We start from the raw sequence: 13,591 nt of genomic DNA on the forward strand, positions 1-13,591 counted from the left end.
CTTTCAGTAGGTTCATGCAATTGGGATGTTTGGCCATCACTATTTCCATTGTATGCTTTGCGCTATGGGAGTACACTGGATAACCCAGGGGGGAACAGATGGAGAACAAGCGAAGAACATAACAAACGCCACCGATAAAGGTGCCAAATCCCGAATAAAACCCAGGGTCCTTGCTGCGAGGCAAAACAAAGTTGACCCACTGTACCACTGCAATAACCTCCATAATCGGAGGTGCAGGGGAAGGACAACAAACCAAAACCGCTTTTTTTGTTGAATTCGTCGTCCTTCTCCTTGCACCTCCAATTAGCATGGTTGGCTACGCACAATGTGAAGCAGTTAAACATGCATATGTAGTCATCTAAAACACTTAATGCTTTGTGATATACTTGTACAATATTAAACCTTCACTTGTATTATGTCGACAGGGACTGAAAATAACTTCCAGACAGCGTCTCTACAAATGGAGAACATTCCCATTCCATGGGAAACAGGACGCACCAAGATGCAGCCCACACTTCACCATAGCCTCAAGAGGACTGAAACTGAGGCGGCATTTAAATACGACTCCCAGCTGCCTTATCTTGTGTTTGTGAACTCTAAATCTAAAAACAAGTGGGGTCATCCACGGGGGTATCGGATACAGCTCACAAGCCATGGCAAGCCACTTCTGCCTGAGGATTACGAAGAAGAGAAAGCTGTTGCATGGAGCAGGTGAGTCGAGTATTGTTCGTAATACACCATACAGTATTACTTATGCCAGAGGAATAGAATACCTTTGTTAAAACACATTTATAACCATCTACAGCGCTTTGTTCGTTCACTGCTGGATGAAGGTCTCCCCACACTCGGTGGTCATATGGGGGTTAGTTCACCGTTTGCCACCCTCACTCCTCGGTGCAGGTTTGTGACGCGTGACGACCCAGGACCTCGTTTCTGCTGTAACTTGCCACTGAATTTAGCCATGGGTGTTAACCACTATGGCACCGTACCAATGCCTCATCTTACCTACAAAGTTGTACATTATTGAAACTGGAACCAGTCTTTCCAAAGGAAGACCACCGTTAATTTTTCACAATGGCACTCTTTGTATTGATTCCCAGGAAGTTTTAACATTTTTCTTTTGTCTTGTAGTACATTTTATGTTTCTCAGATATATTTTCTTCTTCAAATAGATACCAGATGGCAGTGACAAAATACAAGGAGACGGAGCGGTACAGCACCAGCATTTACAACCAGAATGACCCCTGGGACCCAGCAGTTTACTTCCCGGACTTCGTAAACGATGACGAAAATATCGTGAATGAGGTGACTTCCCAATCGCAGCTAATATATGAAATGGTTGTGACCTGAATCGTGATGGCCTTTGACCAAGTCAAACGTCTTTTAAGCTAAGGCAGGTTTGAGGCTGAATTGTACTTAGACATGGCTGACTAGCATGCGCTTGGCTGGTGGGGTTACAATGTGGGCAGTAGAAGGCAGTACAGCAATATGCGTTGTTGTGCTGTCCTTCAATGCTTCTACATCTCTCCTCGGCGCCTTCACCATCCGCACCGGGCCGTGTGGTGAATTGTGCTCTATTAACCCTCACGAAACGGGTGTGGGGAGGCCCTCGTCCAGCAGAGGATGGACAAGAAGGGCTGTACATGTCATCAAAATGCTTGCCTAAGTAGTAAGCAAGTCCACTCCAACTTTTCTTAAGGGATTATTTTAGTTTTGCGTGTAATGTTTGTGCACACATTCCCTGTGCACTGTAGTGATCACTGTGTGTGTTCAAGTGCGAGTGGAAGAAACTGCTTGTATTTCATATACGTATTTGATTTTTAGTAACATAACCAGGGGCACTAGTGATTATTGGAGTTCCACCATTTGGTTCAATTGGAATTGGATCCGTCTAATGTTTATAAAATGGAAAAATATTCAGTGAAATCTTAACACATGAAAATTGTCAATTACTATATTTTATATGTAAAAAAAATCCCTGAAAGGCCTTTTAAAATTATGATATGATCTCATAGCGGGTTAAATACCCATGGCAAAAAAGAGCATCAACAGGAAATCAACGTGTGCACTTGCTACTATTGGGTCGGTAGATACTAATATTATAGCGCTTAGATACTATTATTGTAGAGCGGGCGGGGGTATGGTGGGGAGGGGTAGCGGCCCAGCCCCCAGCCTGCCAAGGTGCCACCTCGGCCGGCTGGGCAATCTAGGCGAGGCCGGGGGCTCTGCATGGGACTAGGCCTCACGATGACACTCTGTCAAGTTAGTACTTTGTGCTATAGAGTCGATATATACTACTTAGAGTCAGCATGTACTACTGTAGTGATAGCAGGCACCACCACAGTCGGTATGCACTGATGTAGTGATAGCAGGTACCACCACAGTCGGTATGCACTGCTGTAGTTTAAGCAGGTACCACTAAAGTAGGCACTGCGGCAGTTATAGCAGGTACCACCAAAGTCGGTATGCACTGCTGCAGTGATAGCAGGTACCACCACAGTCAGTATGCAATGATGCAGTGATGGCAGGTACCACCACAGTCGGTATGCACTGCTGCAGTTATGCAGGTCCCACCAAATTGAGTATGCACTTCTGCAGTGATAGCAGATACCACCACAGTAGGCACTGCTGCAGTGATAGGTACCACCACAGTAGGCACTGCTGCAGTGATAGGTACCATCACAGTAGGCACTGCTGCAGTGATAGGTACCGTCACAGTCCATATGCACTGCTGCAGTGATATCAAGTGCCACCACAGTTGGTATGCACTGCTGCAGTGATAGCACGTGCCACGAGAATCGGTATGCACTGCTGCAGTGATAGCAGGTACCACCACAGTCGGTATGCACTGCTGTAGTGATAGTAAATACTGCTATCGAGTAGGTACATACTACTATAGAGTTAGTAGATACTAAATCAGTCAGTATATACTACTGTAGTGATAGTAGATACTGGCATATACTACTATACAATCAGTAGATACTACTATGGTCAGTAGCTACTGCTATAGAGTCAGTAGATACTACTGTATAGTTAGTAGATACTACTCAGACTAGATACTACTAAAGTCAGTAAATACTACTACAGTCAGTAGATTCCACTACAATCAGTATGTACTGCTGTAGAGCCAGTATATCCGACTATAGTGTCAGTAGATACTGCTATAAAGTCAGCAGATCCTACTATAGAGTCAGTTGATGCTCCTATAAAGTTAGTACTTACTACTATAGTCAGTGGATACTACTATAGAGTCAGCAAATACTACTATAGAATTAGTAGTTACTACTATAGTTGGTAGATACTATTGGACAGTAGATACTACTGGACAGTCAGTAAATACTCCTACAGACTCAGTAGATACTACTATAGAGTCAGTAGTTACTACTATAGAGTCAATAGATACTACGATAGTCAGTAGTTACTACTATAGTCAATAGATACTATTATAGAGTCAGTAGTTACTACTATAGAGTCAATAGATACTACTATAGAGCCAGTAGTTACTACTATAGAGTCGGTAGATACTACTGTATGGCAAGTAGATACTACTATGTTCAGGAGTTACTACTACAGTCGGTAGATACTACTGTAGGGCCAGTAGATAGTGATACTACTCAGGTCAGTAGTTACTCCACTCAGTAAATACTACTATACCATCAGTAGCTACGACTGGCTCAGTAGATACTACTGGATAATCAGCAGATACTCCAACAGAGTCAGGAAATACTACTAGAGAGACAGTAGATACTACTATAGAGTCAGTAGTTACTACTATAGAATCAATAGATACAGGTAGTCCCCGACTTACGATGGTCCAAATTACAATATTTTGATCTTACGATGGCAATAGCGATATGAAAAATTGTAAAATATTTAACAAATAGCGGTTAGTACCCGGCGTTGCCCGGGCGAAAAAGGCAGACACGTAGTTACGCACGCAAATCCATTGATACACACACATAGAGTTACACGCACAAATTGACTCACACATACATACATAGACTGAACAACAACAACCGCCATTTGCCACTAAGTGGCGGTGACGTCACAACAATGCTTGTGCCAGGCTATGTGCACCTTGAGGCCACGTGAAGTGTCGAACGCCCGCTGGCAAGAGGTCAAGGGGCAAACCCAGATGTACAGGTCGACTGACTGAGACGACTTGCTGATGCGCCACCTGTGGCCCCTACTGTGGCAACTTTCTGTGCTTTAGCCACCCGGCGCTCCACTCGTTGTTGTGAGCGTCGCTCCTCCGCCCTCTGTTGTCGTTGGAGGGTGACTGCCTCCAACTGTCCAGTAGCGTCCTTCAGGAGCCTCCTCCACAGTGGCCGATCTTGACACGGCTGGTACCAGTCATCCGCAAGTGGACTCAGCTCCAAGTCCTCCTGTAGCACATCACTCCATGTCTTCTCCAGCCTGTGCCGCGCCCGTTTAGCCCCCTCGATCCGGCGGAATAAAAGCTGTTTAGGCATGCGGTGGCTGGCCATGCGGGCTACATGACTCAGGCAACGCAGCCTTGCCTGCCAGAGGTCACCGATGGGACTTTGTCCACATCTTTCAAGGATTTGTGAGCTCCTCACACAATGCAGCCTGGTTAAACCCAGGATGGATCGTAGGCAGGCCAGCCTAAATGTTTCTAACCGGCGAAGATGTTCCATTAGGGGGGTCCAAGTTTCGCAAGCGTAGAGAAGGGAGGGAATGACCGTGCCTGAGAAGACCTGAAGCTTCGTATGGAGTGATAGACCAGGTAGCTTCCACTCAGCGTTACGCAGCCAATTAAAAAATACTGCAGCTCGACTGATTCGGAGTGAGACCTCTGCTGTTAAACCGGAGCCGGTCATTAGCACACTGCCCAGGGAAACTCTCCACTGTCTCCACAACTGCCCCATCACCAATTGGGAGTTGTGGGGGTGGAGTGTCGTATGGTACAAAATAGCCAGGCAGGTGCTTAGCTTTGGTTGGGCTGATGGTAAGGCCCCACCTGTTGGTGGCAAGCTCCAGATTCAGCAGCAGCACCTCGAACTCCTCCTCCGAGTGAGCAGCCATTAGCAGATCGGCATACATAACGTGGTTGAGCAATAAGGAGCCATCCCTTGACCGCACCCGGGCATCGATCAGCCTCCCATTGTATCTGTAGCAGATGGGAATTCTTCCGGTACAGGCATTGAAGGCTCGACGAACTACATTCAATGTGGGAGCCAGAGGACATCCCTGTTGCACCCCAAGGTGTAAAGGGAATGGCTCTGACACGAGGCCGCTCACCATCATGAAGGTCCTTAAGGATGGTGATGAGTGGGTTCGGGACTCGGAAAGCATGAAGAGCAACCCAGAGTCCAGGCCTACTGATGGTATCATAGGCCTTGAGCAGGTCAATAAAGCACACGCATGGACTAAGATGCACACATGGACCTACAGACACGCAAAGAAATGGAGTTACACTGACTAACATGGATGCATGCACAAACAGCGACTAACACACACGCACATGGACTGAGACACACACACATATGGACTCACACACACATAGACATGCACTTGAGATACGCACACATGGAGTTACACACACATATCGACGTACACACATACAGCGACACATACATAGAGTGATACACACATAGCCCTACACACACATATGGACTGTGACACACAGATATCTACTTTAGATACACAGACATGGATTAACACACATATGGACTCACACACAGACGCATTGACTTACACACACACATCGAGTGACACACACATGTATAGACTTACACACACATGTTGACTAACACACACACATATGGACTGACATACACATCGACGTACACGCACACAGATCGACTGACATACACACATGGACTAACACACACACATAAACACTTTGACGTTGTCCGTTCGAAAAAGACACCCACATGTAGTTAAAGACACGCATGGCTCTACACGCACACACATATGGACTTAAAGACACACATGGACTCACATATGGACTCAAAGACACACACATGGACTCACAAGCACACATCGACGGGCACAGCAATCCCCAATGATGGCACAGCTATCAGTATCGCAGTACTACGTATGAGTAAATAGCGTGACGTGAGCGATGGAAACAATAGAAATGCATTGAAGAAAAAAGCAGAAATCACAGACTGCCAGTAGACCGTGGCAGCGTTATAAACGCACAGCAAAAAAAGGGGAAATTGAGCAACCCAAAAATCCAAAAAGAGTTTTGTGTACACAAACATAATTATTGTAACATGTCAACTTGTTTCATAATGGTAAACAATGAACCTGAGTTGTTATCTTCACAAAAAGATAATTATTGTAACATCTGTGAACTTGTTTCATAATGTTGAACAATGAAGCTGAGTTTTTATCTGCGCACAAACATTATTATTGTAATGTTTGTGAACTAATGTCTTTAACAATAGTAAAAAATGGACTTGAGTTGTTAGCGTAAGAAGCAAGGAACTTTTTACTTACCATAGGCGTGTTGAGGCCTTGTGCCATGTGTAGCCCCTGTCTTGGCCTACATTGGCGAGGCGGCAGAGTTGGCACGTTGCCAGGCTAGGGGCTGGGCCGCTACCCCCCCCTCCCCAGCATCCCATGCCAGTGCAAGAATAATGCTATGTAAGCAGTAAAATATTATTATCTACGGAGTCTGTAGTATAAACTGGATGCATCGTGTTGGGGGGGGGGAGGGGGCGAAGAGGACATGACACTGTGAATAAATATCCGCAGCGTGATGTGTGTATGTGTTGGCTGTAAAACCCGTAAAAGAAAATGTCTGCCGTGAGCTGGAGCGAAGGCGCATGACTTGATAGGGTCCCCCCCCCCCCCACGCAATTGGCGTTACTTGGTACGGTCGATGTCGTACAATAAGTAAATAATGAATAATAGAAACGGCACAAATGTGTTAATTAAACTACTTTAAAGTTTACGGATGGAAAAACGGAATAGCCTATTCCCACCACGGGGCTTAGGGCGTGCCGCCCGGCAAATTATTTCAGTCTTAAACCCCACCGTCCGAGAGCCAAATCCCCCGTAAGCGCGAGCGCGCGGAGACTTTTATATATATGAGATGAGATTCGCGGGACAGGCAAACGCAGCAGCGTACAAGGTACGATACTGTATGTTGGGACGCTGCTGGGATGTACTGTATGCATCTCCCACCTTGTGTGATGCATAACTCTCACCAGCGGTCGACGGAGTTAAGTTGTCACGGTGTTAGCGCGTTTATTTTTTTCTGTGTTTTTTGTGTTTCAAAGCCCAATTTTAGTGAAAAAGCATGTATTGTAATTAATTACTAAATACAGTATATGGTGTATACAGTACGGTACTGTAAATTGCTCTGTTTTGCTAAATTATCACCATTCTTTAAGACTCCTGGGTAGGCGAGGCCATTTTCGACTTACGATATTTTCGACTTACGATGGGGTCGTCGTAACGCATCTCCATCGTAAGTCTGGGACTACCTGTACTACTATAGTCAGTAGTTACTACTATAGAGTCAATATATAGTACTATAGAGTCAGTAGTTATTAGTATAGAGTAAATAGATACTACTATAGTCATTAGATACTTCTGTAGAGCCAGATACTACTGTAATAAATCACTTTGACGACGATCTTTGACTTGCGTCTTCTTTATTTAATTTTTTATTGGTTGGACAGCTCCACGTTCCTTCCCAAGTAATAACTGTACGTTCTTCGTTGCGCGACGTAAGTTGGTGTTGTCCCGCGCACGGCTCGCTCACGCTTCCCGCTCCTGCGCACCGCTGGCTGACGGCGCGCAAGGAGACAACTCCCGGACCGTCACGTTGCCGCTGGCATTCCGAAGGTGCGAGACGTGGTCCCGCTTCAAGACTTCCCACACTGACCCCGAGCCTCTTCCTGCTTCCCCTTATAACCTTCTGATGTGGAGCCAAGCCCCGCCTCTAGCCATGCCCTGCCTCTAGCCACGCCCCTTCTAGAACCTTCCCGATCGTTCCCCGCAAGCACCCTTGAGCTCCGCCCTTGAACTTTGGCCCAGATGATCCCACTCAATTCTAATTGGCTAATGGCTGATGCAGCGGAGCCTATCCAGCCGGTCGGCGACCGTCGTTGTACTCTCTTATTACATCACCCCCCCCCCCCCCCCCCCCCTGGTGTAAAAGACTAGCCATCCCGGCTAGGAACGAGGTAAAACCAACAATATGAGAGAGACACCGCCAATCAAGAACAGAAAAACAATAACAAAATGCATAATGAACGCAATAAGCATAACGGCAAGTAACTGGTACACATCAACGGAATTTAATGGATTTTGAACGAGTACGTGATGCCCGCCCATCTCCTGCTTCGGCACGAGGGCTCGCTGGCTGCGACACAGTGGGAGGCGGAAGTGCGGAGGAATCAGCGTCTGTCGTAGCAGGTGAAGGCCCGGCCGGAGCAGGGTCATCAACAACAGGAGTCCTCAGGGTGTGCGTGTCTGTTGGAGGCAAAACAGGCCCTGTCGGGGGATCAACCGGCAACTGGGATGGCACGTCGGACTCATCAGACACCGGCAAGGTACTCATTGCGGATGACGGATCGACGCGCGGAGGAAAAAAAGGCTTCAACCGGGACGTGTGGACATACCAACGGCGCTGACCCACCCGGATACGTACACATTGTGGATGTCGAATTTCTATCAACTCGACAGGCCCTGCCATGGCCTGTGTAGCTTGGGAGAGGTACCCACTGGCACCTGGGGGGAAATGAAGCCAGGCCTGGTTGCCCACAGCCCACGGCATGTCGCGATGCGACCGACGAGCACACCGCTCGTTACGAGCCTGGGTTTTGGCCGTGCCGATTCGTGCCGCCTCCCGTGCTTCCGTGACACGGCGTACAGAGTCGTGGACGTGTTCGGGGAAGGTCTGTGCAGGCCCTATAGTGAGCGTTTCCAGTTGCACGCCAACCGGCCATACATGAGGAAAAACGGAGAGTACCCGGTGGAAGCATGTGGGGCCATACGGTAGGCAGAGAGCACGCTAGGGACGTGTAGATCCCAATCGACCTGTTTCTCACTTACAGTGTGGCAGAGCATGGCAGACAAAATACGTTTCAATCACTTGACCATCCCATCCGTTTGCAAGTGGTAAGGTGAAGTCCATATCTTCTTAGTGCCCAAGGTATCACACACATCACGTAGCAACTTAGACGAAAAATTACAGCCCTGGTCCGTAAGCAGTTGTTCCGGTGCGCCTTTGTCCATTACATAACCGTTCAAAAATGCATCCGTGATGGAAGACACCGATTGATCGGGCAAGGGCCAAGCCATCGGCCACCGTGAGAAATATTCCACCCCCACCAACAATAATTTATTGCCTCTGAAGGTAGGAGGAAAAGGCCCAAGGATATCAAGAGCCACCAATTCGTTAATCCGTGTAACCTGAATAGATTTCAAGGGTGGAATATATTTCTTGCGCGGTTGTTTCCGCTGAGCGCATTCGGGGCAGGCCTGGATAGCCTTAGCGACATCGGCCGTCATACCAGGCCAAAAATAATCTCTCTGGAGCGTGAGCAAGGTTTTCTGCATGTCCAGGTGTAACAATTTCTCAGCGTGCAACACCCGAATCAACTCGTGCTGAAGCACGGCGGGAACCACTAGACGCCAACGGCCCAACAAATCGTCTCTCCACATCAACAGACCGTCCTGGAAAGCTGCCTGCAGTGAGTCGTTCTTGGACGAGGACAAATGCGACTCATTAGCCCGACACCGCAACGAAACCAACGAACCGTCCAATAGTTGCTCGCGTACCCATACCGAGCGCGGCAGGGGCAACGCACTGTCAGCCGGCCCCAGGCTGGCATGCTCCGCAGAATCTGCCACCGCGGACATGACAGGCCGAGGGAGCTGATGGGGATGTGTGAATCGATTAGTGCCTGATGCACACGCGCAAGGGGACCCCTGCGGTAACCTGGAGAGCGTATCCGCATTACTATGCCGAAAACCCTTACGGTAATGTACATCAAAGGAGAATTCCTGCAACGTCTCGAGCCATCGAGACAGCTGGCCAGATGGTTGTTCAATCTACAAGGAATACTGTAGGGCAGCATGGTCAATACATTTTCCGTCGTACAGGTAAGGACGATATTGGCGAACGAAATGGACAATCGCCAATAGTTCCCTATGCATAACACAGTAGCGACTCTCAGCCGGAGAGAGGACACGGCGACCATACGCAGCAATCCTCTCCACGCTATTTTTGGACTGGGACAAAACGGCGCCAATACCTGTATCGCTGGCATCAGTGTCCAGGATAAACTACTGTAAAGTCAGATACTACTATAGAGTCAGTAGATACTCCTCACTCTATGGTATGTAGGATGTGCAGGTGGGGGGGGGTCCACAATTTTCGGAAACCTTTAAAATCAACTATTTACCCCCAACTTTCGATAACTTTTTGTACTTCTGCAAGCCTCTTATTATTTTGTTGTTCGAGAAATTGATAAACGGCCCACCGGGCTTTCACAATAGCTTAGTATTTGTGCATGTATATATTTTTAAGATAAGTTGTGAAATTTATTTTTCACCTGGACAATGCTGAGTACTTCCTGCTAGTATTAATATATATTTCTTATTTACATTATGTTCATTACAATAAAATGTCAAAAAAATCATAACTGATACTTGTTGACTTGTTCTAACCAGTTGACGAGGAGGACTTGTTCGCTTGGTCATGCTGAACTTTAAAAAACCTTGTATTAAACAAATAACCTCGTATATTTGGCCTTGTAATTTTTTTATTCATTTTGGCAAGCAACATTGTTTAAACTTGTCTATATTTTTTTATTAAACAAGAGCCCAATTGTTTGTACTGATATATTTTATTGTCTACTTTATTAATCCCATGTTTGCCTTGCAAAATTTGTTTTTGTTTCAATGGGGGCTGCTACCTGGTTAAACTGTACACTGAAATTTTGTTAATGTTGGACGATGTTTACGACAAAGTGCCCCTCTCCCTCCTCGCCTTCCACAACAGATGGGACTGACGAACGACCAGATGAAGATAACCCATAAACACTCTCAATCCCTTCGTTGGAAAGCATTAAAATATATGAAGTCGATTATGGATAAAATCTAATATTATTATTAAGCCATTGGTGTATAAAAGCATGGTGAAATTTTTGGGTGTAATTGATTGTTATATTTACCAATCCTTTTTTTGTTTGAATGGTCGCATGTTACTTTGTGCTTTCAATACGTCCAACTACCTGACCTCGAGTTACCTTCACTTTGCTCCTCAGGACCTGGTGGCCTGGGTGACGGTGGGCTTCGTGCACATCCCCCACTCCGAGGACGTCCCCAACACGGCCACGTCGGGAAATGCTGTGGGCTTCTTCTTCCGGCCGTTCAACTTCTACGACGAGGACCCATCTGTGGCCTCGCGGGACGTCGTGATCCTGCGGCCAGGGCCCCACAGCTCTGGAAAGCCTGTCGTGTCCTGGTGGACGGAGCAGAGCCCCACTGAGCCCAGCGTCTGCCTGCCCGACATTCAGCCACTAGCTTACAATGGGACGCGCACTCCCGTGTAAATGGCGCAAACACGGACACCACAAGTCTATCTTGCTCATCTAGAGAAACGAGGGTTGTTCTGGAGAAAAAAACTTTATAACCCACACGCATATATTCCAAACTAAATATAATGAATACTATTTTAAATGAAACACTTTACAACCTCTATAGTTCAGAAGGATATACTCTCACAAGATGATAGCTGGTGTTTCAATACGTGTAAACAAAAACCTTACATTCAAAGTTAAAATTCTTACAATGTCAGCATTTTCAAATGTACTGTATTAGTGTTACTGTAACCATGATGCATGTTCTATTCACACGTGTGGGCCGGATTAAAAAAAAACGTCACAAGACAACTAAAAGTTAACTAGAGTGCTTTCAGCTGTAAGAAAATTAAGCAGTATTCACATTAATATTTAACTAATATGTTCAACCTGTCCCGTGCACAAAACAAACGATTATATGTGTCAGATATGCATCGTGTTCAATAAATTGTGCTTTTAACGGCCATTTAACTGTTCTAGACTACTAACCATGTGTTGAATGTAGAGTACTTCATTTGATTGCATGTACTTTATGGAATATTAATAAAAGCAAATGTTACCGAATGTTTTTCGTCTGATGTGGCATTGCTATTGTTTACATAAGTGTGTATGTACACAACGTCACACATTGCAGTCCCTTCACATCCAGTATAAGGTATTGTGTACAACTCACTGCTTTTGGTCAATTAGACTTAAACTTTTTTTCCCACAATTTGTTTTAGTTTATGTTTGAGCATGAATATATCGACTATGTACTTTTTTTGATATATTCCTCCATTTTGATAAAAAATATAGAATCTTAACAAGTTTGCATTAAATAATGTGATTATGTTTTGGGCATATTGTAAGTCAAGCTAGCTGTTGATGCCGACAAGTACTGTATTCAAACGTGATTTGATTATGAATATTCATTCCAAGTGGCAGATCTAGTAGGAGGGTTTGGGGTTTCAAGCCTTGCAAAAGTATAAACTAAACAAAAAATCCCACCCATTGATCAATTGGTGCTCCAACATCACAAGGTTATTTACCACCAGTGCCATGACCGCAATTACTGCATAAATGCCACCACAATCATCATCAGTGATTAATTGAATGACCAACCCCATAGACATGACAATATAGAGCAAATGCAGTGTTTCCGTGCTCAAGGTAGCGGCGATGAGGGTTACAATCCAGTGCATGAAATTTCACATTACTATACTGAGGGTGAGTCTTCCTCTCTCCTGCTATAACCGACTATATTTCCATTTACATTGTTTAAACTTGACCAGATCAAACCAGAACTTAAAACCCATACACCGCAGGAGAGATTGTCGTGGATGATGGCTGATAATTATGAAGAATGCATCGCAAACACTGCGTTTGAGCTAGAAGAGGGTCAAAAAGTCAACAATTATATTCACATATTAATAATTAAATGTTCCATTAAAATATACGCAATACTATTGTAGTGGGTTCTATTCAGACAAACGTCAAGACTTGGAGGCAACACGTGTATGTCTTGAACAACACAACTTCCACTGGATAACTACTTAGGGTGTTGACCACCATGAGCTAACACATAACCACTCATTAGCGAGACTATATACGCGGTAACCACCACAGGTAACTTCGTAACCACTGACGGGATAACTATATTTGGCGGGGACCACCACGGCTATTTCACAGCCACTCGATGGGACGTCTACCCGCTCAGATCCAGACAGCCACGTGCTGTCAGGTCCATGCTGAAGCCCAGAGATCGTAGACGTAGCCCGCTAAATCCATTCCCCGAGATGAGCCCTGAACATATGCGTGACTCGCCTTTTATCGGCCCTGGCGTAGACAGGCTCCCCCTTTGGCCACGCCCCCTTTCCAGATCTTTCTGGTAGAGTCGGGGCTCTGGTCACGCAGCCCGTCACATGCCCCCTGGCCCCCGTTATCCCCTCGTCCGGTCACGTGCCCTGCCCGAGTTCACCTAGAGTACTATGTCCTCACACGGCCTCTCCCCACTAGTACTCAGACCATGCCCCCGAGGGTCC

At 46.1% G+C, this 13,591-nt stretch overlaps 1 protein-coding gene across 3 annotated transcripts in view; it reads left to right on the forward strand.

Moving 5' to 3' along the window:
• Positions 1-12,138, forward strand: part of LOC133345893 (amiloride-sensitive amine oxidase [copper-containing]-like) — a 46,910-nt gene extending 34,772 nt beyond the window's left edge. For all 3 annotated transcript variants that reach the window (XM_061556983.1, XM_061556984.1, XM_061556985.1), the window contains 3 exons: positions 426-711; positions 1,173-1,305; positions 11,256-12,138. In XM_061556983.1, the coding sequence (XP_061412967.1) occupies positions 426-711; positions 1,173-1,305; positions 11,256-11,543 (707 nt within the window). In that variant the 3' untranslated portion in view covers positions 11,544-12,138. The remainder of the gene's footprint in view (positions 1-425; positions 712-1,172; positions 1,306-11,255) is intronic.
• The last annotated feature ends 1,453 nt before the right edge of the window (positions 12,139-13,591 follow it).

This window comes from Lethenteron reissneri, chromosome 23 (genome assembly GCF_015708825.2).
Source record: "Lethenteron reissneri isolate LAM-NWPU_2019-01 chromosome 23, ASM1570882v1, whole genome shotgun sequence".
Classification (NCBI taxonomy): Eukaryota; Metazoa; Chordata; class Hyperoartia; order Petromyzontiformes; family Petromyzontidae; genus Lethenteron; species Lethenteron reissneri.